The 24,642-nt window shown below is 42.7% G+C and overlaps 1 protein-coding gene across 1 annotated transcript in view; it reads right to left on the bottom strand.

Moving 5' to 3' along the window:
• Positions 1-24,642, bottom strand: part of BRAP (BRCA1 associated protein) — a 218,404-nt gene that overhangs the window by 109,617 nt on the left and 84,145 nt on the right. The window contains exons 3-4 of the mRNA XM_069214836.1: positions 21,358-21,559; positions 20,536-20,725 (exon numbers count right to left, since the gene is read on the bottom strand). Of these exons, the coding sequence (XP_069070937.1) occupies positions 20,536-20,725; positions 21,358-21,559 (392 nt within the window). The remainder of the gene's footprint in view (positions 1-20,535; positions 20,726-21,357; positions 21,560-24,642) is intronic.

Raw genomic sequence — 24,642 nt, 5'->3', positions numbered from 1 at the left:
TGAACCATTCAACCCCATGACGTTGGGGGAGGTAAGGAGTTGTGAACTTGTAGGTAACACCACACACCTTTCACATGGCTTTCATCCACAATGACATGAAATTGGTACACTGGTCAGATACCATCTCTTTGAGGAAACCCACACGGGTAAAGATCGGTGGCCACGGTGGGCGCAGTCACTGTCCTCAGAGGGGTAGCTTCCGTGTACCGGGTGTCATGGTCCACCAAGACCAGGATTAACCTGTTTCCCATGGCTGTCTTGGGATCCAGAGGCCCCACAATGTGGAGACCCACCTGCTCAAAAAGGGTGCTCACAACAGGAAACGGCTGAAGAGGAGTTTTGCACCTTTTCCCAGATTTGCCACTCACCTGGCAGGTTTGACAGGATAAGCATCTGAGTTGTTCCTCATTTGGGGCCAACAGAAGTGGGTGATAAGCCTGTGAAATGTTTTGTCCTGCCCCAAATGACCTGCCAGTGTCACATCGTGAGCCAGACCCTGTAGAGAGGCTCTGAAACACTGGGGTACCTCCAGAACCCGAGCTGCCCCTGGCTCAGCAACCTTAGGCTCACTAAATAGGAGATAATTCTCCAAGTAAATCCGATGACACCTAGTGGCGTCACCTGCTGCCTGGGCTTAGGCCTGTTTCTAAAGTCTCTCAAGAGTGAAGTATGTTTTCTGTGCAGTGCAGAACTTCTCCAAGGTGGGGCCTCCTTCCCGCTTCCAATGGATCAAGCTCAGGTAGATCCCCCAGTTCGGACACTTCTTCCCCTGTAGGTTCTGGGGCATCCCGCTCAGGTTCAGCCTCCTCCCAGTCCGTGGGAATCTTAGGAGCGGGTTTCCCTCACCCCTCATCCTCCTGGCAGGCACCTGGGCCACTGTTTTAGGCTTCCGGTCCTTCTGATCACCCCCTCTGGCAACCATGGACCGTGTGGTAATGCATGCCCACTCTGGCAATCCTAACTTCTCCAAGTGCGACCTAAGCGGTGTGCTCCAGGTCATTCCACAGCAGTCAGGAGGCATAGATGGACTCTATGCTACCCTCAAGGAACCGGAGACCCTCTCCCCAATTCAAAGGGAACTTGAGTTACCAAGCATTGGCACTCACTGTTGTCTACTGCTACAACCTGGTGGACCACATTAGAGAATACCTGCTACTCAGAGACTGGATGACAATGGACAGTTCTCATACTGGTTCCTGTGTCTCTCAGAGCCTCTACCCACCTGCCAATGATGGTCACCCATTGCCTGTACCTTTTAGTGTTGTCAGGCATGAGGTTTCTCTGGACAACCTTATCCTTACCGAGGGAGACTAGGATCAACTTAGCTGGCTCCCCACCACTTACAAGGGCCTACTCCTCCCCAAGCGCTACACTGCCACTTACTGTTGCAGGGGAGGTGATGCGGCGTCAGTGGTGAGGTGTCAGTTCCTCATGGCAAGGTGGGGGCCCACGAACCCAGCAGGTCAAGACGCGAGGGGTCGACTTTGCAGTGTCGCGATCACACAACGGGGCCACAGGTCACAGTCGGGTGTCACGGACGTCAGTGACATGCACCTGGGACTCATACTGTAGCAGGACTTCAGAAGCACTGCGGTGGCATTGGGCCTGCAGCATTGGTTGCAGTTGTTGCATTCGGCAGGAACCACGGCTCCGGTACAGGCAGCACCGTGGAGTCAGAAAACTGCACCAGTTCTAAAGTCGCTCTGGAGTCGATGTGCTTGTTTTTTCTTGGCTACACGAGAACTCACTCCCAAGAACCCAGGAACTGGATTTGGCACCACTTGGCAAGTCAGGACTCTCAGAAAGAGAACCCAGGTGCTGGCAGATGAATTCTTTGATGTCCCTAAGACTTCTTAACAGGACGCAAGCTCAGTTCAAGCCCTTGGAGAACCTTTGAAAGCAGGATGTAGAAAGCAAAGTTCTGCCCTTTCACTCCCAGGACAGAAGCAGCAAGCAGCAGGCCAACACAGCAAAGCAACAATCAGAGTGTCAGTCCCTCCAACAGCATCCAGCTCTTCTTCCTGGCACAATGTCCTCAGTTTAGGAGGAATCTAACTTTGTGGGGTCAGAGGTCCAGTACATATACCCATTTCGGCTTTTGAAGTAGGTAAACTTCAAGGGAAAGTCTTTGTAGTGCAGAAGACCCTGCCTTTCCTGTCCTGGCCCCTGACACACTACAGGGGTTGGAGGCTGCTTTGTGTAAGGACAGCCACAGCCCTATTCAGGTGCAAGTGTCAGCTTCTCCCAACACTCTAGCCCAGGGAGACCCATCAGGATATGCAGGGCACACCTCAGATCCCTTTGTGTGACTAAAGTGAATTCACAAACAGCCCAACTGTCATCTTGACCAAAACATGTATTCCACAGACAGGCAGAGGCACAGTATGGTTAAGCAAGAAAATGCTCATTTTCTAAAAGTTGCATTTTCAAACTTACAATTTACAAACCAACATCACCAAAAGATGTATTTTAAAATTGTGAGTTCAGAGATCCCACATTTCATATCTGTATCTGCTCCCAATGGGAAATTACACCTAAAAGATATTTCACTGCAATACCCATGTTACTCTATGGAAGAGATAGGTCTTGCAATATTAAAAACAGAATTTGGTAGTATTTCACTATCAGAACAAATAAAACATCAGTACATGTCCTACCTTTTAAATACACTGCACCCTGCCCATGGGGCTGCCTTGGGCCTACCTGAGGGGTGACTTACATGCAATAAAAAGGGAAGGTTTGGGCCTGGTAAGTGGGTGAACTTGCCAGGCCAACATGGCAGTGTAAAACTGCACACATGGGCACTGCAATGGCAGGCCTGAGACATGTTTGCAGGGCTACTCATGTGGATGGGACAATCAATGCTGCAAGCACACTAGTAGCATTTGATTTATAGGTCCTGGTGCACTACACTAGGGACTTGCAAGTCAATCAAATATGCCCATCATGGATAAACCAATCACCAATACATTTTAGACAGAGAGCGCTTATACTTTAGCACTGGTCAGCAGTGTTAAAGGGCCCAGAGTCCTAAAGCCCGCAAAAACGAAATTCAGCACATGATCAAAAACAGGGGGTCAGAAGCCAAAAAAATTGGAGAAACCATGCCTAGGGCTGAAAGGTCTAATACTCCTGAAATGCACAATTTTAGCCAATAAACAGAAGATATTCACTGGACACGGACATTCACTCATCCTCTACAATATGCACAAAAGCAGACGTTTTACTGACAGCCTAGACATCATCTATAACAGGTGAGATTGGCACAGATTTGTACAGTAGTGAAAATAATGTATTTTTCTTGGCAAACTCGAGCCAAACCTTTTCATACAAATGCCAAAGCCTCTGATAGAGCGGCAGGTTTCTGTGATGACAAAACAAACTCTATGATATATTATTAGGATGAGATAGGTTTTGTGAAGCTCAATTGCTTTTTGTGGCGAAAAGGAATAGACGTAAGCATAGCATCTTAAAGCGAAGGTGTAAGAAGTGTAAAATAAGATTGTTTGATAGCTGAATTGTTGTCTACTGACAGAAAGCAATGTGGGTGCTGGAAAACGCATAGTACTTCTTATGGCAAAAGGACAATTTAGGTATCATCATTTAACATGAAAATAGAACATGCTGTGGAGGATTATGGTAAGGAGATGGGGACCTCGGAGGATGGAAGAGAAAATAAATAGCTGTTCGTTGTTCTATACAGATAATATATTACCAGCATGTAAAAAAATGAATAAGTAAAGGCTGTAACAAGTCACTTAGGGCTTTCAAGACTTTACACTTAATTTCTGGTAAAACAAGGAACCCCTTCAGAATATTTCACAATTAAACAAATAATTGCTAGTGAGTTAAAAAATATTCAACTTGGCTTGTTGTTCTTTAAGATCTGTAGCTACTCTCAGGGACTGACATCTCCAAGAGCATAGAGTACCAAAGCTGTCAGGTTTGGGCAGCTAGTCTGAGGGTCATGGACACCTGCCTCATCCTCCTCAACACATACAGTATGAGTGGGAGAGGAAGAGAAGTGCAAGCAAATATTACTTCATCCATAGTGAATTGTCCATGTACTGTGGGTGCGAAGATTAGAAATTTTGCGATTTCTGGGGACGGTGAAGAGGTTTATGGCTGGGGTTTGCCACAGCTGGACGTAGCTGTATAGGACTTGCAGCTGGGAGTTCTCACTTGTGGACTTGATGTGTCCTGCTTAACAGGTCTGCAAAGTCTTTTTTCACCTCCAGTACGTGTTCCACTAAAAGGTGGAAAGAATTGATTAGTGCCAGATCTCTTGTGCCGAAGCAAAACGTCTGAGTGAGTGAGCACCCAGCTCTGTAAGTAATAGAGGATGCCATGACAGCCACCATTCTGGAGACCACTTTTACCTGCACAACTCTGTAGAAGGCTTTCAGGCATAGGCAGATGGCCGGCAGTTGCAGGTAATTACTGACTTTGATGCTGAGAGATTCAAGTACTTTACACAGACATGTTGCAGAGATGTGCACGATACATCAGTAGTGTTGATCACCTGTGGAAGAGGGACCAAGAAAGGCCTGCCGAACAATAGGTTTTTGCTGTTCCACCATGGCAGACAGAGTTTAGTGCTATCCTCTCTCAACACTACATCGCCCCAATGGCCATCCTCTTACGACCAATGCCTCAAAATCCACTGCTGAAGTGCGTGCATTTACAATTTGACATGGCGAAATTACTATACAAGATGTTATCATAACTTAGAACTTCAGTACAGTTCTTATAGTCATTGCACAGGTCGACAGAAAAATCAGCAGCAGCTTTTGAAATGACATTACCCTCTGCTGGATGGAGAAACTTATCATGGGACAGCATTTAACATTGATCCCAGGAAGGGCAGGATCCCTTGGGGTTGGAGGTAAGATGTCTTTGAATTTACTGTAGACCTTAAGCTAAGAAGCAGTGTTACTGTGGTTTGAGTGTGTGGTAGGCATTGCTGCCCGCTGCTGCTCTTGATCAGACAGTCGCTGAAGTACTGGAAGACATGGGTTCCCCACCTGCGAAGTAGAGCAGCCAACACTGCCAGCCATTTGGTAAAAACCCTGGGACACCTACTGAGTCCAGTGACTAGCACTTTGAACTGGTAGTGTTGTCCACTTAACAGAATTTGAAAATACTTGTGATGTGCAGGCTGGATGGGCATATGGAAGAAGGCAGTCTTCCGGTCTAGTTGCAACATAAAGTCCACTTGGTGGAGAAGTGGGATAACGTTCCACAAGGTGGTGGTATGAAAGTGCTCTGACAGGAGGACAGATCTAGAATGGGATGGAGTGAGCGGTCATTTTTTAGGTTAAGGAAGCACAACAGATAAATGACTCTCCCCGGTTGGTATGGGGACACAAAATATTCTTCACCCTTTGGAGCAGTGCTTGTACCTCTAGATCGGGTAAAGTGAGGTGATCTTTTATGAGGATTTGGCAACAGGTTGCATGTTGGGGTGGTGTGGAATTCTAAGCAGTACCCCTGCTGAACTACTACTAAAACCAATTGGTCTGAGGTTATTTCCTCCCAGTGAGGGTGGAAATTCTTCAATCTCCCACCCGACAGATGTCGTGGGAATAGGGGAAACAAGGGTTAGTCAGTATTTGGGAGCAGAGGCTCCTTTGCCAGAACTACCTCCATCCCTGCCCCTGCCACTGTTGCCCCATTAGCCCACCTCCTTGTGCATCCTCTGCCTGCATGAGATTACGGCCAACTGCTGCTGCAGGTAGCTTTGCACCTGGCAATGAGCAGGGTGTTGAGGTAGGGGGTGGTGTCAGCACCACCACTCGGTTGTTGCAAAGAAAAGTTGCCTCTCAGAATGGCAGACTGCAGTGTGCCCATGGACTTCAAAATCAGAATTTATTTTATCTTTTCCAGCATTTCTTCCACTTGGGGCCCAAGAGTGGCTCCATCTCCAATGAAACCTGTCATACCCCAAGAGCAAGCCAACCAAATTAGCAATATGCCATTAGGTGGCTGATCTAACATCCATGTGCTTGCTGGTGACATCAAGGTTCTTTCTTTCCTTATCCAGTGGGGGGGCACCTGCATAGCTTCAGCAGAGACCCGCTTTCCTGTTGGGTGTACCATTATGGACTCTAGGGGGACCTGGCTACGGATGTAAAGAGGGCCGTTGGAGAAGCTTTGAACGTCTTCTTAACTTGTGGCATGACCATCGTTGCCATGGCATCGTCTCTGAAACTGTTGGCGATCGACTTTAACATGCCCGTCAACATAGGGAGGAACTTAACATTATGTTCAGTCTTGTTGACAGTCTCTACTAAGATGTCATCCTCCTCCTGAAGGACATACATGTCGACTTTATGGAAGCGGGCCACCCTCGGAATGTCGGCATGATACATGGTTATCATATGGCGAAGATGATTAGCTTAGTAAGGCTCCAGATCAGGGTTGTCCACAGGGTCGACATTTTAATCATCTCAGAGATCATTCCAGTGACCTGTCCCAAGAAGCTGGTCATAAGTACCCCCACATAAGGGTTACTCTAGTATGAATTCACTCTCCTGTCAGGAGACCGTGGTGGTGATGGAGGGGAGTATGGGCCTGGTGATGGTGACAGAGGGTGTGGTGATGTGATGGTAGAGGGGGTGATTGCCTGGAGGTGGTAGGCTTGTAGCCTTGTCCTTGTGCTTCCTGGGCAGCAGATGTTGTGGTGCAACAGTGAGCTCCTCCTCTTAGGTTAGGCTACCTTTCTTGGGGGCAGCATCACTGATAGCTTTCTTAAGGGAAGCTTAGCAATGATGCTGCCAGTCTGTGGGTGAATAAAGAGTTGCTTTTGACTGATGAGGAGCTCTTTGCTGCCAGTCTTTCCAGGATAGGTGCCTCAAATTCCTTTGATCTCAGTGTCAAATGATTGCTCGGTCTCAGAGGTGCTCTTGGCATAGATTTGGGTATCAAAGGGGGAGTACTGTGTACAAGCGGGGGGGGGGATGTTTGGGACCCTGAGAACCCTTTGGTAGAAATGGGGTAACAGGGCAAGGTAGATGACTTGACACCCTTCATTGGGCGCTTGCTCACCTCAGAAGCATTTCTCTGTGTCAAGCACAGCCCGAGGGCAGTGATGGGCTGGAGACAGGGAGTGACTTTCTGCCCTGCTTGGGACTCAAAGTTTGACTCCTGATCCAATGATGCTCAGCCTCGGCCTGGGGGTGCTCAATGGAGGGGGTTTTGTAGCATGGCTTTGCTGTGCTGGAGCAATATTTACAACCTTGGTGACTTCTGATTTCAGGGCCCTTCTGGTTTTGATGCCAAGGATGGCCTGTCTTGATTTTCCCTCAGAAGCACTAAAGGACAACATCTCAGGGCCAGAAGTCAGTTGGACCGCCGGTTCCAGAGCAAGTGCTGCCTCTTCTGTCCTAAAGATGAGTCTTTTTCTCTGAAAATGTCAAGGGCTTTGAAGGATGACTGTAGCTCCATTTTGGAACACATCCAATGATGTTACCCTGAGTACCATATGGTCTTGTTGCAGCGAAAGGCAAGGCACAACTCACAGAAGGTATTGTTGTGGTCGGGGAGAGACAAAACGTTGCAAAATCCGTGCAGGTCCTCCCAGGGATATTATGAGCTGCACCTCTGGAAGGATGTGTGATATCACCTTCTTCCAGTATATATTCTCTGAGGCAAGCTCCACAAAGATCGAAGACGACTCCACCAAGTCTTATGAAACTTTGGGTATTTGACAATGCACTTTTCTTCACACATGCGAGAGACACTCCAGAGGCTAGGATTTGGTGCTTATCTAAAAATGGGACTCTGAAATGGTTACATGTTTGGCCAAATAGTAATTATAGGCTTTATGGCCACCCACAGGAAACATTATTGCATACAATATGTATTGCTCTCCAAGTTTATTAAATGCCAGTTGGATTTTGCTGAGACCCTTATTCTTTAAAGCAGGGGTTTTAATGTGCTGCCCAGCCCCTATGTTATGTTTATCTGGTAATTCTATTCCACTTCTCCGCAAGTTTATTCAGTTTCTGGCTGATGCCAAACAAACTGTCTGCTCAAATTTTATTTGCCTTTCAATTGAGAATACCGCTGCTTATCTGTTCACAGCCAATTAATCAAATTAGTTATTCCTTAGGTTCATTAAGTCACTGTGCGATTGCTGAGTGTTTGTGGCATTAAGGGGCTGAACAGGGAAAATTATTTATCAGTATTGTACTTTAGGATGTTTGCACATGTTTTGTGAATGCTTTGCAAGTGCCTTACTGTTAATTAATGCTTGCTTATAAGAGTGGACTTAGAGCTCTGGTCTTATGAAATTACTTGGCTATAGGAACTGCAGCAAATTTATACAATCTGTTACTTCACTGGTTTTAACTATTCTGCTAAGAAAAGCACAGATTATTTTTATGACTTGTTTTTCGATATTGTAATCTTGCTGATATGACTGATCTATTTAAAATATTCGGGCCCATTAAGCCATACAATTTTTTAACTCTTTGTATCACTTAAGTATTGAATAGGAAAACTATTTAACAGTATGCATTTTAGTGCATTTTGCACATGCTCTGAGAATGATTTGCACATGTTATACCACTAAGCAAAATCCAGTTATAAACTACTTGACTTAGTTCTTTTTCTGGTTTTAACAAAATGCCTGGCTATAATACCTGCAGTAAATTTGCACAAATTTTTACTTGTTGGTCCTAACCCCGTTGCTAAGCAAAGTTTATTTTATTTGTCCACTAATAGGCACTTTGCACTTTCACGATTTGGTTGAACACCTGGAAAAATGAATTTAGTCTTGCTTCTCAAAGCTAATTATAGTAATGTATATATAACGATAGACATCTTGTGGATTTTGTATTTTAACCTATGTTTTAAATTATATTGTTATTGTTTTGACTTAAGTAATTGTAATGATTTTAATTAATCAAACAATAAATTTATACCTACCTACTTCCACCTAGTTGAGAGACTGAGGCGCCAGGACATTGAGGTAAAGAGTTCCGTGGCATACAGCGTAGGTGGAGGTGCGAAGAACCATCAGATAGGTGCCGACCACGCTGTCATTATCAGAGTCGTCAGCCTTGAATAGGGGAGCACCTGGGCCCAAAAAGGCAGAAAGTAATGTGTGGTCTCTGAGCCCTTACTGTACACATTCGGCCTCAATGTCAAAAAAATAAACTAGGGGAAGAGTCAGTGCACATGGTAAATTGAGGGGGGAGTCCCAGCACATCCAGTGATTTGAAAAGGTCTTTGAAATTGTAATGCTTGTGTGGCCTAAATAGAGCCTATACTGAGGAGCAGCCGGGCCCGAGAAGCCTTTTCCAGAAATGAGTGGATTGAGAAGTGCCAGGCCTGATAGGACAACAGGAAGAAATTAAATAGGGTGTAAGGCCATAGTAACTGCAGGTTATCTTGAGTAGTGGTGAGCTGCCATAATGGCAGAGAGACACCAGTGTGTGGAGAGAGGGAGGAGAGTTTAAACCATGGACAAAGAAGCAAGTGAGGCAGTCAGAGAATGGTCCAGTATGAGTGGGCTGCAGACTCAAGTAGTCAAAAGAGCACTTTTGGGAACAGAAGGACTAGTTGGAGAGCTGGATGCTTGGTTGGTTGGTGTGCAGCAACTGGGGCAATGAAGATGCGACTGGGTGGAGATAACAGTGGTCCAGACTTATATACTCAGTTAATGACAGGCCAGTGGGAAAGATGGAACTTCAGGGTGTTGTATAGCTATTTTAGCCACGTTATTTTAGCAAGTTAGGCCTGCCGTTGTGCACTTTAGCCCAGTTACATTTTATTCAGCATCGCTTTATTTTTATAGCATTAGCCACATTTAGGTGTTGTTTTATTTTCTCTATCTAATTGTTTTTTCGCCTAGGAAAGCATTGCGTTCTTAGCAGGACATTCATTTCACTTTGTGCTTTCCTCAAGGCTGCACAGAAACATACACACTCCTACAGGGGACCCTTTCTTAGAATGTCAACTGTTTCATTTTAAAAACACTCCTTTGTCCCATGCACGTTAGAGGGAGATTCCAGCCAGATGACCAAGACTGCATGCTGATTGTTGATGGCCTCACTACAGCTGCTGGCTTACACTGCCAAACCCCTGTCCTACATGGGGACAGTGTCTTTCTAGACTACAGGCCTCCTTGCTCAGGTATTAGGGATGATGTCTTCCCAGAGGGGAAGTCTGAAGAGTGGATTAGATTTATTAAGCTGTGCTCTAACATAGCTTAGGTAGGAGAACTATATATCACTCCTAGTGACATTATGGTGGGACTGTTTTTGTGTTTCACTCTCCTTGTCACAATCTTGCTTATATTGGGTTTTTGTCAACCTAGTTATTGCAATCCATGCCATTTTATCTAAGATGCAAGTCACATTTGTTGTTGAGGCTCATTCAGCCTACAGAACAGAAACATTTTATTCTTGGGTCACTTTTCCAGTAGTTGATGAGAACAGAAACACATGAATCATTATACACCTGCAAACATATCCGCACAATACAGAGCTTAAGCATATTTAGAAATACCTTTACCTTATCAATACCATAATAACTGGCCTGACGACGCCCTACCACATACAATATTACACATTAGGTTGGGTCTTCTGTGTAATGATGGCCCGACCTGGCCTTTATTGGCCACATATATACCACACCCTGATGCAGCAACTTTAGCAGTAGCTGAGGTTTGCCGCTTATAAACAGAGCACACTGAAATATACAGACTGCTAGTACAGTTTGTGATGCAAGCATTAAATACTAACCCAGCATGTGCTGCCCCAGCGCAACCACACGCAGTTACGCCAGACATTAACCCGCCAATGGTACATTCGATCAGGGGTAAAGTACCCACCAAACGGGAGGAAATTACGTTTTGGTTAGCTCAAAAATTGAATGCGATGGAAGCTGTTTTTCTCCATAGGGTCCTCGGGATAAACACAAAATACTCACTATGTGCTTGCAATTCGGAATGGTTCTGACAGTAGATAACTGCAATACATTGGGCATGGTATTTGCCACGCTCTGTACTACAGCACAGGGTAAACCAACAATTGTCAATCTTCCAGAAGTGCTAAAACAAATTCCAGATGAATACAGGGCTGTCCTGGATTTGGGGATGCAATTAATGGACAATTTTGCCACTGTCTCTTCAATCATATTAAGCAACCTTAAAGGGGAAGCAGTTGCACCAGCAGTGAGCAGGCGGCACTGGGACGTTCCTGCACAGGATCAAGAATGTGAGCTGACCAAGATTATTGCTGAGACCTACTCCAGTATTGGTTGAAAAAGTCTGGGTGCCAGACCAATTAAACCACAATTACAAGGTAGATCTAATAAAGAGTCTACTAAGAAAGCACCTGAAGGTTCTAAAAAGCGCTGGGATAAAAAAACAACACCTAAAAAAGAGCATTTGGAGAAACCTCAAAATAGATGTAATCTTAGAAATAGAGATAATATAAAAACGCTTGACAGATATCAATATACTGATACAAGCCAAACAGTGAGAGAGGTGGGCGGTCAGAGCAGTAAACAGAGTACGTGAAACCGAGAAAGGCCACACAACGCTCATCTGAAGTTTCTGTTAAGAAAGAAGAGAAACTTCCCCAACAAAAACCCCAGTTCAAAAAGAAAAAAGGTGACAGCAGTGCTATACGACATGCCACTCAAGAAGCGAACTTTACTGAAGAACAGGAAGTGGGCACTGGCACTGCTAGACAGCGCAGCAGAGGTCACAATAGTTTGCTGGGATCTTCAAGAGCATCTGAAGGTGAAAACAACTGATGGCTTCTAACAAGTTGAGACTACAGACGTGCGTGTCTCCACGTCCGACAGGGTATATAATGTAACTATACAGTTAGAGGGAGACATTGAACGCACAATCAACGCTATCTTTTGGAACTGCATTGTCACCATTTATGATATTTAAGTGGCCATCAGATTTTGTCCGTGATCTCCCATATGGAGAAGAGATTATTGAAAAATCATTCTTGCCCCTTGTTCCCAGAAAGCTCGTAGAAATACACGCCATTGATTCGGCAGTGGCGCAGGCACCTGCGTTATACCGCAACCACGTGGGGTGGGATAAAGATTCCGCCTATCATGTAATGCAATTAAATCCCAACCTCAACCCCAATATCCAATAAAAAAATGAAGCTAAAACACCTGTGTGGGAAACCCTCAAACAATTAAGAGTACTGGGCATAATTGAACACACAGTTTCACCAATGAACAATCCAATGTTCCCTGTCACTAAACCTGACCATTCTTACAGAATAGCTTTAGACTACAGACATTTGAACAGTCACATTTGTAAATTTGCAATACAAAATGCACACAGTACAGCACTTATGAATATAGTGCGCCAAAAATACAAAACGACCCTGGACATTCCCAATGGGTTCTTCTGCCAAAATATAGTGCCTGAAAGTAGGGACTTAACATGTTTTAGCACTTCAGGCTCTCAGAAATAAATTCTGCCAGCTCCCACAAGGGTACAAGAACAGTCCAGGACTGTTCTCAGCTCCTTTTACATCTATTTTATACAACATTGCCCGAGGCATTGTTATACGTGGATATCATCTACCTTACAGGCGACGACCTCATGCATATAAGACGGGTAGACGCATTGTTGTAGGATTTGCCGAATTTGGCTAAAAATGTAATTTAAAAAGAAATAAAAATAGCTTTCCTTAGTGTACTGTTCCTAGGATACTTATTATCAGATGAAGACAAGTGCCTTGGGCCCCAATTTTTGGTAAAACGCACACAATTACAACCTCCAAGCACAATAAAAAAGCTCCAGTCTTCATTGGGATTTTTTTTATTTTGGCAGAACATACATTCCACATTATGCACAACGCATTAAACCATTATATGACTTAATATGTCCCGACTTTACCAGCAAATACTGGACAGTCACACACACACACATTCTCAGATCATTACAAAAAGACATGGTTGAAGCAAAACACCTACATACAAGGGACAACAAAAACACATTTGGTGGTAAGAGTAATTGCTGGTGTCATTGGTTTCACTTATGTAACATTCAGTAAGGGTGAGACCGTCCCAATAGCATACAAATCACATTTGTACTCCACAGCAGAACAACACTTTGCTCCCACTGAGAAAATTCTCACTGGTGTTCAGATGGTTGTCATCAAAGAGAGACCACTGGCCCAGGGTAAATGCATCATTGTCGTATCCCCCATCCCTGCCCTGGAGGCTGTACCAAAGCTAGCATTCCTAACGCTAAAGCACTACATCTACGTTGGACCCAATGGGCAACGTCTCTGACGGCCACTAATGTTGAATACATTTTTTACTCAAAATTACAAACCCAAGAATTTTTGCAATACGAACTTGAATATCCAGTTCCAGCAAACACATTGCCTATTAAACAACATCAAACATTTTTGTATTCTGATTGTTCAGCCCAACCAGCATTAGGCACTAAACATCAATATTCCGCCACTTCCAGAGTCAAGAGTGGATACATGAAAGATGGCAAGTTCCACCCACAACACACTAACACGCAGACCTCAGGGATCTGCACCGCGCAGCTAGTAGAGATCAAGGCTCTGCTGATGGCACTGGAAAACACGGATCCTGAACAGATGATGCTGATTATCTGTGATCCGTAATATTGTGTCCAGTCCTTCAATGAATATCTGCATTACTGACGCCAGAATGGGTTCAGAGATTCAATAGGAAACACCATTAAACACAGACTTCTGTGGGGAAAGTAGCAGATCTGAAGGAAACGCTACCCAACATCCATGTTGTACATACACTAGGACTTCAGCGTGTTGGAATATATTTTGTAGGCATCACCTTGGTTTAGGAAGCAGTCAAATAAGCAGTGGCTACCACTTCTGCTGCTGAAGTAACTCGTTCTAGAACTTAATTGGATGATGATTAGCAGCTGTGAAAGCTTGGCTGACGGCACGCCCTTACCAAAAGCCTATACTGCTAAATTGTCCTAACGCATATCAAGCCTTAATACAGCGCTAGCAGTTATATAAGGGGTGGGAAATCGAGTGATTCTCAATAAACATCAATGACCAGAATTGATCAAAGCAGGGCATGATGGGGTTGCTTCTGCTCATGCTGATGTGGCCAGCAACACATTACTGGTGGCCAGGTTTATACACACAAACCAAGCAGTATGTCCTTTGTTGGGATATCTGCCAACAAATAAAAGAATCCACTGTCAAACGCCCACCGCAGACACCCCTCCTAATTTCCAACAAACCATTACAATGTGTGTGCTTGGACCATTGTGGTCCTCTGACACCCGATAGTGCATACAAATACATTTTAGTCGCTGTTGACTCATGCTCCACATTTCTATGGGTTTGGCCGCAACGTCCAGCTGACGCTCCTACTGTTATTAAAGATTTGCAAGTCTTTTTCAGCATATATGCTGTTGCAGCAATCCACTCGGACCCGGGCCTTGCTTTTGCCTAAAGGGCTTTTAGGGACACCATGGCTTCATTAGGGGTCCAACTGCATTACTCGTCTCCAATTCATCCAGAGGGAAATAGTGTTGTGGAGTGACGAAACCGAGATTTAAAGCAATCCTTAACAGCAACAGTATTAGGCATGGGTCGTAGTTGGCTTACACACCTGCATGTAGTCCAGAGAGCACTTAATCTGCCTGGCAGGTCCCTTGGAGGGGCGTACCTCATAGAAATGCCTGTTTGGAACACAAATGTATGCTCCAGATCTTGATGGTCCTGGCGCAGAGGTGACAGATACACCTTTTGACATAAATGAACATGTTACTGTCTTGCAAGACTTACAACAGTTCTGTGATGACAACACATCTGCCAGTGCCGCCTCCTTGGGGATAAGGGATGTACCAATAACACCTGCCGGCTGGATTCCAAAGGATGGGGATCTTGTACGTGAAAAGATTGTTGTGAAAAAGGAGTTTGGTCCTTCTTATGGTGCACCGGTTCCAATCCTGGGAATACATGGTATAAGAGCTGTCATTCTACCACCGCTGCCTGGTTCTAAAGAAAATCGCTAGTCTCCATCAACAATGTCAAGCTACACCATACAGCTGATCCTGCACAGCAGACCTAGGGGACTCCAGGGTAGTACCCCAATTCCTCTCACTACAGACCAGGATGTTCCTCTACAGGTTTTAAGCAGCAGCGCTGACACCTCTCTGAGCTTGGTGAGGGTGGAATATGAGCTTTCATTGGTTCCTCTAACTTCTACTCCAAACAACACCAATAATATTGATCTATTTTATTCAAATTCTACAAACGGATGGCATAGTCTACTATGAACCACAGAGGAAGTCTTCTGTACGTTCGCCTCTTTCAAACACAGCTCCAGTTGTCGCACAAACTGAGTCTGGATATTTTGCTGACATCAATGACACTTTCTGTGACTCAACTGCCTCTACTGCAACAGAACTGTCAAGAGCACATAAGCTGATAATTTGGCTTAAAATTAATTATTTCATTCTTCCATGGAACGATCTATGGTTCTTACTAACTGCACTTACCTTTGTCATTTGGATTGGGATTGTAATTGTTTTCTTCTTACTGATACATGGCCATTACGTTCCTGAAAGCTCTGCAGTTGAACTGGTGGATGAGATCTTAAAACCACATTTTTCTTTGCACAATGTCCGCAGAGACTGGTCCCTTGTGAACATATCTGCTATACCAATTCCTGATGGGATTGTTTGGGCTAAAGTATTATTTGATAAATACGGCCCGACGGAGGTCATTCAAATTCTGTATGTATTTAAACTTTCCATGAACGATGTAATTACACCCGGAGTAGGTTCTGATGATTGGGATGGTAAAACAGTTAATCTCTTATGTCTGATTTGCAGTATATTACCGTATATGAAAATGAGAACGTGTATCAATCCAAAGAAAATTATGGAGGTATGTTCTGTTATAATTATTATGGGCATTGATTCATTCACAGAGTAAGTAAATTGTAAATTAAACTGTACAACAAACAAGTTGATTAGGCTTGGACATAATTAAGGAATTGAACGCGCCCATTATTCCTACCCCTGCAAAATTTACAAATGGCATAAGTATACCAATGCATCCAAAAATCAGCTTGATGAATGGGTCCAGAATGGAACATTTAACACATCACTTTCACGTCCAGGTGGGTGCTTCCTGTGACCTGTAGACATCAATGGGTGCCATACACGTTTTGTAAACTCCATGGAGGGTTTTAGAAGAAATAGGCTGGACTCTTGCTATGTGTCCTCAAAACACTCAAGTATAGTGACAACATACAGTGTAGGGAAATTATGCCAGCAATGGTTAAAAATTTCCTCACTAGATGCTGTTAAAGAACACCTCAGTCTCCTGTCTAATGATACAGATTTACAGAACTTCCTGTTAGGCCCCAGAAGACAATGCAGAAAACGCTTCCTATATGCAGTATATAATGAAATTTGGAAACTTTCCCAGCAAGAAACGGCTGCCTGGTTAAGGCAAATTGATCAGGAAAATGTACAGCAAGCATTAGCCGTTGCAGATAATGGGATTAACACCTTGTGCGACAGGATATACACTGTGAAAAACACTGTATCCTCTGCAATAGACATAGTACAGAGTGACATGTCATCTTTACACCATGGATAGAGTCAGCTAAGGTCCATTATGCAGTTAGGCTGAACACTACAAACACTGAAAGCTGGTCGCGTCTCCTGGCAACACTTTAACGCAAGGTATATATTTCTCAACATTTAACGTGACTACAACAAATAATGGTAAGAAGGAAGCGACTTATGTAATGATTAACATCGAGAAATTAGAAAAGTTGCCTTATACTGTTCTTGAAATACCATATGCAGCATGGCTAATACACAGGGTTATAAATCTGCCTATTTCAACACTTCAATTTACATCCCACTTGAAACACGTTCCAGTAGGCAGATACGAAAGGTTGGGAGATAGTTACATACACAAGGTGTGGGACTTCCCTTTTCATACAAATGTTTCAATGGCATGGAAGACATTTTTCTTAGAGGTAGTGCGTGCAAGACTTCTATGAGCCATTCAATGGTTTGTAAACAGCTGTCCTTGCACGGGGGTATGTAATGCCTCAGCAGCAAACTTGGCTTTTTATCTGAAGGGAGTTCCATTCCCCTTGATTAGACCTGCATTCCATGTGCTTTCAAATAGAAGCTATGTGCTCCTTCAACAGTGAGAGCTGTTGTGAAATGCGCAGCGGAATAGCTTATGTTGTTACGGTCTCCCATATTGACACGTTATGAGAATGTCCCTTTTCCCCCTACATAACAAAGAGCAGTAGCAGACATTTGCCTCATATTCTTACTACAGATGTGAATCAGTGGAGCAGACTCAAGGCTTTATTGTTCCAAAAACATGTGGCGCTTACATCTGCGCACAAGACCTATAAGCTTCAAGTTACGAGATCATCTGCAAAAATTCAACCCCTAAGCACAAATTTTCTGAGACACTTTGGTGAGCTCGTGGGATGAATATTCAACGCGTCCAGTACTACTGGAATTTGCACATTTTTTTTAAGGCTGTTGGTTCTGGTTTCGTTCACACCTTCTCCTCTATATTTGGCTTACTACCTTCAGCCACACACTCAATATTTTCAAGTGTTTTCGGGGGATTTCCAATTACTTTGGCTATAATAGGAGGCATCTTGCTGTTGCTACTGTTTCTTCGCAATGGCTGTCCTGTCACAACAAGGAGGACTAAAAAGTGCTTCCACTAGCGCAACTGTGTCGTGAACACATGATGCAGTATTTCGGGGCACCACTCCTGGAACAACTGGAGTGCGACTGGTCTTTGTCATTCAGACAGGTTTTGGATTGTATGCAGCTCCAGTTTTGATTCTTTGGTGCTTTTCGAATGCGCACTTAAAGTCTATCTTTCTATGCGGTGCTTACTTTCATTGGATGCTGAGCCGCTGATGTTCTCGTTGAGGGAACATTACCAGACATGTGCGTTGAGGGTGTGTTTGCTATGGGAAGCTGTCTATGAGTACCCTTTGTGGATGAAGCGACTCTTGACTCAACATTGGGCACGACACAGAATGCTGCTGCCTCAGCTGGAGCTCAGGCTTTGGAACACGAGCGCTCTATGGTTTTCCTTGGCAACAATTTGGATCTTTTACCGCCTGCCGAAGTGGAACATTTCCTGGCTTCAATTGACCCAGACATTATTGGAGATTTAAAAAATGACACTGACTTTTTAATTAATTTTTTTTTGGCGCCACTACTAAAGTTTTAAAATTGTCCTTCATTCTCAAGTGTCTTTTAAACTTGTCATTATTGAAATTTATCTCTATATGCTTTTATAAATAGATTTTTTAAGGTTTTGAACCACCTTTGAACCGGTAAGGGGAGGGTGTTGTATAGCTATTTTAACCATATTTTAGACACGTTATTTTAGCAAACTAGGCCTGCCTTTGTGCACTTTAGCCCAATTACATTTTATTCAGCATCGCTTTTATTTTTCTAGCAAAAGCCACATTTGCAGTGTTGTTTTATTTTCCGTCTAATTGTTCTTTCGCCTAGGAAAGCATTATGTTCTTACCAGGACAATCATTTCACTTTGTGCTTTCCTGCAGTCAGATAGTGTTGCCGGCAAAAGTGTTACACTGTGTCTCCAACATTCACAGAAACATTCACACTCCTACGAGGGGAACCTTTCTGAGAATGTCAGCTGTTTTATTATAAAAACACTCCTTTGTGCCATACGTGTTAGAGGGAGATTCCAGCCAGATGACCACGACTGCATGCGGATTGCTGATTGCCTTGCTACAGCTGATTGCTAAGACTGCCGAACACCTGGCCTACATGGGGACTGTGTCTTTCTAGACTACAAGCCTTCTTGCTCAGGTATGAGGGATGATGTCTCACCAGGAGAAAAACCTGAAGGGCGGATTAGGCTTATTATGCTGTGCTCTAACATAGCTTAGGTAGGAGAACTATATATCACTCCTAGCGACAGTATGGTGGGACTGTTTCTGTGTTTTATTCTCCTGGTCATAGTCTTGCTTTTATAGTGTTTTATCATACTAGTTATTGCAATACATGCCATTTAATCTAAGATACAGTTACTTCAATAAACCGTTATTGAACTATATTCTGCCTCTGTCTTTGCATGTGTGAGACTAATGTAACTGAGAGAAAGGGATGAGATCTGATTGACCACGATTCCCCTGAGGAGTCTTTCTTGTCATGCGCCTGGTTGCGACAATCATCCCTGCTCTTGGGTAGAGATGAGGCGCTGCTTGTTAGCCTGAAAACCCAGATTAGGCCGACAGGCATCACATGGTGTGGAATTGTACTTAGTACCCCACAATCTATGCGATTCTGCCGCCCAAATCCAATAGCCTCATTAGGATAATCAGAAACTACACGACAAGAGCTTGCCTTTCACAGTGAACCTGAGTTAGAGAAAACTGAGAACAGGTGCTCAGAGACAGAGGAACTTGAAGATGTTGTGCACCCAGACCCAAGCAGGCTTCACATTCTGCAGACAGAAATAAGGTGATATGTCAATATATGGAGCTAAGATATTAGATATTATGCCTGGAGGTGTGTAAATAGGATACTAGAGGGCCCACACCTTTGAGAATCTTCTCCAGATGCTTTCAGTCTCACAGATATATAAGGTGCTTTATACCCCTCAACACCTACACTTTCAATTTCAGTGGAAGACAATGCTCTGTATCCATCTAGATGAGGAACAATGAATGAGGTATTCAGTATGTCAAACAATCAAACAACTTTGTTAAACATGTCCAGGACAGAGAGGCTCTTCATAAAATACTGTGTAGGTCTCAAATTGCCTCCACAATTTTAACCATACACTGCTGACACATGCTGGAGGGGGTGTGATGAGGGGAACGCAATAACACATTCGTGTGTCTCCCCACTAAAAGCTGTGTTCTGGTCCAACATACTTCATTCTGTTTCATCACTTACAGAGGCGATAGTAGTGAGATTCAGAAAGGTAGTCAAATATACACTTACAGGCATGAACTAACCCCTTCACACCACTACAAGAAAGATCTTCCCAAATCTGAACTAGTGGCTTAACAGGTATGGTTATTGCTATAGGCACTCAGATGCCAATATTAAGTTATGATTGCAGAGGGGATAGTTCTTGTTGGGATACATGTAGGTTGAGTTGGTGTCAATGCCCAAGACACAGTAGGCTTTTTCTAAATATGTGGAGCAGTGTGTTAACTTAATAGTGTCGTCACAACAGGGGGCTGACTTGACCCAAGAGATAGCCTGCCGAGAATTCAGAGACACGATGAGGATAAGGTGAGAGTTACTGATGCCTCAGAACAAACCCTGGCTGCATAAAGGTTTGTAAAATTGGATAACCATTAATAAAACCGGTTTCACATTATTGATTTTCCTGTTTTATCAGTTGTCTCAGAGATTGCTGCAGTCTGAAACAAAACCTAGACTCTCGGTCAGAATTAACAGTGCTCCAATAGCAGGCTTAGTGAGGTTTTCAAACAATATTTATCAAACATTTCTGTGCCAAAATATTCCATTACCTGTGTATTAAACTTTGTCAGCACCATGTACTGGTTCGGTGTTGAGTCTCTGATAATTTTCATATGTTCAATGACTTCATAAAATGGTGCCGTGAACTTCATGAGATCGTGACTAGTCATTGTGGCTGGGACTGTGAGAATACACAGCATTGCACTGCGCCTAACATCTTCTTTTAATGAGGTCATCTTACTGTAAAAACAGTCAATGATCATAGAGTTTAATAGCCAGGTCTCACCCACAGCAAAGTCTGTTCAAAGGTAGTCACATTAGTGAGTAAGAATATAAAATATCAAACTCTTTTTGACAATACTTTAACACTGATCAAATTAATTTATTATGTTTTGTGCCAAGAAGCTTGTAAAAAGAAAACCAGAGGAAAACGCATGCAAGCATAGCTCAACAACCCCATAGCTTGTCTGTGTGGCACTGCCACCCCTAATCTGAAAACTCAGCAGAGCATATTTGTAATGTCTTAGTTGAGTCAAGATTATTGAGAGGCTGGGGTTTCACTTATCTTGAACCCAGTATAAGAGCTATTATATGGGTGATACAAGCTATGATATCAAGAACAATGTTCACAAATGCCATAATCGGACTTCTACAAACAATTATGGCATTTGTGTATTTAAAGAAGATAACCAGTGACATCATTTGACAGACCATCTAACGGCCAACCAACACTATTTAAACAAAATGTCAAATGTCATAAACCAAATCAAAAGGTTTTGTTATCATTCCTGACACTACTACACAATCAACAGACGTTTCCATCATAAAGTTTACTACTTGACTAAAAGATTGCAAATGTTGAAACCACTTACTTTGTTTTGTACAGGTGCATGATACCATGCACAATTTCCACTGATGGGTTACCGCTGAAGAATGAAATCTGGTCAGGGAGTTGCTTTGATGGAGAATCTGGCACAGCGCCAATTCGTCTGGCACTTTGTTCGTCATTCTTACTTTTATCAATGCTGAACGATGCCTCTGAGGTTTTATTACTCATGGCAGATTTGTTGTGATCTATATGAGGAGATAAAACCATGGTGCTTTTCAAATGATTAAGTGGATATTCTTGCTCTTCAGAAAGATCCAGTGCTACAGCTGCTGTACAATTCTCCTTCATAAAAATATTTGCAAATATCTCTGGTTATTATACGAGATGTACAGGGGGTAGACAAATCTGCTTGCACTTAATAAGGTAGCTAATGACAACAGTCACTGGAGCTCTTACGTCTCTGTGGAATACAAGAGTGAAGAGCATGTGAAAACAACCCTACATAAACAATCTGAAGTGCAGTGTGCAGTTTTGTGATGCAGCTCATTTTCTTCATGACAGTGGTGGAAGTATTCAAGAATTTTCTCAAGAATCTGAAGCGAAGTGTAGATTGTAGAGGCAACACCAAATGAGACCACAGAAAATACTGACTACTCTCCCAGGCAATCAAATGGAGAGGAACCTGCCCGGCCAGTGGGAAACCTACCAGAGATTATCAAGAGTCAGGGACCCATGAGCTCACTATGGGTAAAATGCCCCTGTAGGCCACAACCGTTCCAGCAGCTGCTGTGTGGTGTATTTATCAAAAGGTACAGTGAAGCAAGATCATGGGAGGAAGAAAATGTCAGGAATCCCAAGTGTATCAGCTAGACAGTAATTATAGTTTTCAAGATTCAATTGCTTTAATTAGTACTGGACTAGCTGAAAAAGAGGAAATACTTTTTATACATGCTGGACATCTCTTCTTCTCATCGCATGTTGCCTGGCTTCCATGATAGAACAAGTAACATTCCCAAATCGAAGGGTAAATATTAAAAGATGAATACTAAAGAAAGGCATTCCATTCACAAGGTATACAACAAATTGAGTTTATGTTAAAAAAAAAAAAAAAAAATACTAATGTTTTGAGAGAATGGACTGCATTAATTTATATGTGATAAATGCATTTTTAAGAGTAGAAAATAATAAATAAATGGTCAATGAACCAATGAGATAATGTTACTCAGCACTCTGTATGTGCAAATCACTTCAGAACATTGAAAATCATATAAAGGTTGATCTATATCCAAAACGTGTGTTCGTTTGAAGAAATTAAGAGTGGTCCAAAGAGCAGTTTATATTAAAGCCTTCCTTTTTCCATTCTTCATATAAAATGTAATTTATTGTAGCTAAAGATACCATCTATTATGAAAGCTAGTGTGTTTCGTTCTAATGGAACTTCTTCAGGGCTACAAAGTGTACATTAACAGATACTTGGTATGTTTATGCTCATACAAACAATTATGTACACGTTACAAATAGACAAACATATCACCAGCACAAAATGTCTGGTGAGAATAAACCAAAAGCTTCAACGAAACAAAATGGCTTTCATGACAGATGCTATCTTTGGCTACAATCAATTCGATTTTATATGAAGAATGGAAAATAAAGGATTAAACATAAAATGCACTTTGGACCACCCTTAACGAAAATGCTTTATGGTTACTGTTCATTAATATATGATTATCAAAGTAGTGAAGTTACTTACATATACACAGTGCTGAGTAAAGTAACATCATCATGTTTAAATGTAACAGATTCATTCCTTGCAAGAAGGTTGGAGGCTGTTCCCTTGTACTCGTGCACCTGTTTCTTCTTTCATTTATGACTTTATCTGTGTTGATAATACTTTAGGGGATAGTGGTAGGGGTGGTTTGCTGTTTTGCGCCAACCATCTACTGTAAATTATTTGTCATTGAACCAGTGCTTCTTATGAGTAGGAGAATAAAGAACTAATGGTCCAATTTAGTGCTAATCGTAACGCAAAGATGAGGAAAATCAAGCAGCTATATTGTAGACAAAGCAAGCGAAACATTTTTTTCAATCCAAAAACACAAGTCTATTTTCAGATGTAAAGTGGGTTCTAGTTAGCTAGAGATGTTAAAAAAGGTCAGCAGTGGAATAGGATAGAAGGTATTCTAGCTGGGTGAAAGGAGCTCTCAACACTAGATCTGTTGATGTACGAGAGCTTTTAAAAAAAAAAAAAAGAAAAAAAAATGAATTTACTCTATTGCCTTGTATAAGGATGATATCTTTCGACTCAACGAAAGTCAACCCCATGTTATCTAAGCATACTGTATCTGACCAGCATAAATAAAGAATGGGAAGAAAGGTTACACTTTCCAGTTTCAGAGCGGTTGATAAAAGGGCCTCATATACAATGCACTTTTGTGATTGCAAAGTCTATGATTCCCAAAACCTTAGAGCAAAGAGTTTCTTTATTATGTACAAAACACCCTTTTACAATCAGAAAAAAGCTTTTCTGACTTCTAAAAGGACTTTTGTGATCAATTCCGAATTGCAAATTGGCGGGGTGACATAGGGCAACCCCCTCCTACTTCAGATTCAGAAAGGAATTGATAAATGGTTTACAACTGTAATTGATGGGTCACTGAACCCAGAGTCGGGGTGGTAACTGAATGCCTGTCTTACTGCATTAACTGGGAGAATAAATGCAATTAAAACAGCAATATTCCCTATGTCTATATTATTATATGATGCTATTCCATTACATTTTGATAAACCTCAGTTACCTATTAAATGTGGACTGAGAAACCCCCCAGGATAACATGTAAGAAGAGGCATTAACTGGCTTTAATGAAAGCATTTTGAGATTGGAACTTTGATATCCTGCCTATAGCTTTATCAATCAAAGTTATTAGGCATATCTGTTGGAGTGTCTGTCAAATAAAACAGTTGTGATATATGCAGAAGGTTGAAATATGAATGGATGATAGGCTTTGACCTTCACAGAAGAAAGAAGGGTTTGACTCATTGGGGATCCATAACCTGGTAGGATGATCTATACATGGGGTGGGGTCATCTACAACAGAATTACCAGAGTTCCAGGGTTCAAAATTGCTGAATTAAAAGAAGACTTGAGGTGAAATGACTTGAAGTTGACTGGATAAACATTGAGTTTGAGGACACAATTTTCTTTAAATGAATAAGAAGGTAATGTTGAAAATCTACCCTGGCCTTGTTAATCATTACTCTCTGGGCCACAATAAGTGAGTTAAGATAAGCCAGACACAAGAAAGCACTATGTTTACATTCCCTACAGTTT

This window comes from Pleurodeles waltl, chromosome 11, assembly GCF_031143425.1.
Source record: "Pleurodeles waltl isolate 20211129_DDA chromosome 11, aPleWal1.hap1.20221129, whole genome shotgun sequence".
In the NCBI taxonomy this organism is placed as follows: Eukaryota; Metazoa; Chordata; class Amphibia; order Caudata; family Salamandridae; genus Pleurodeles; species Pleurodeles waltl.
Note: the sequence above shows the minus strand (reverse complement) of the source record. Positions and strands in the feature narration are given on the sequence as shown.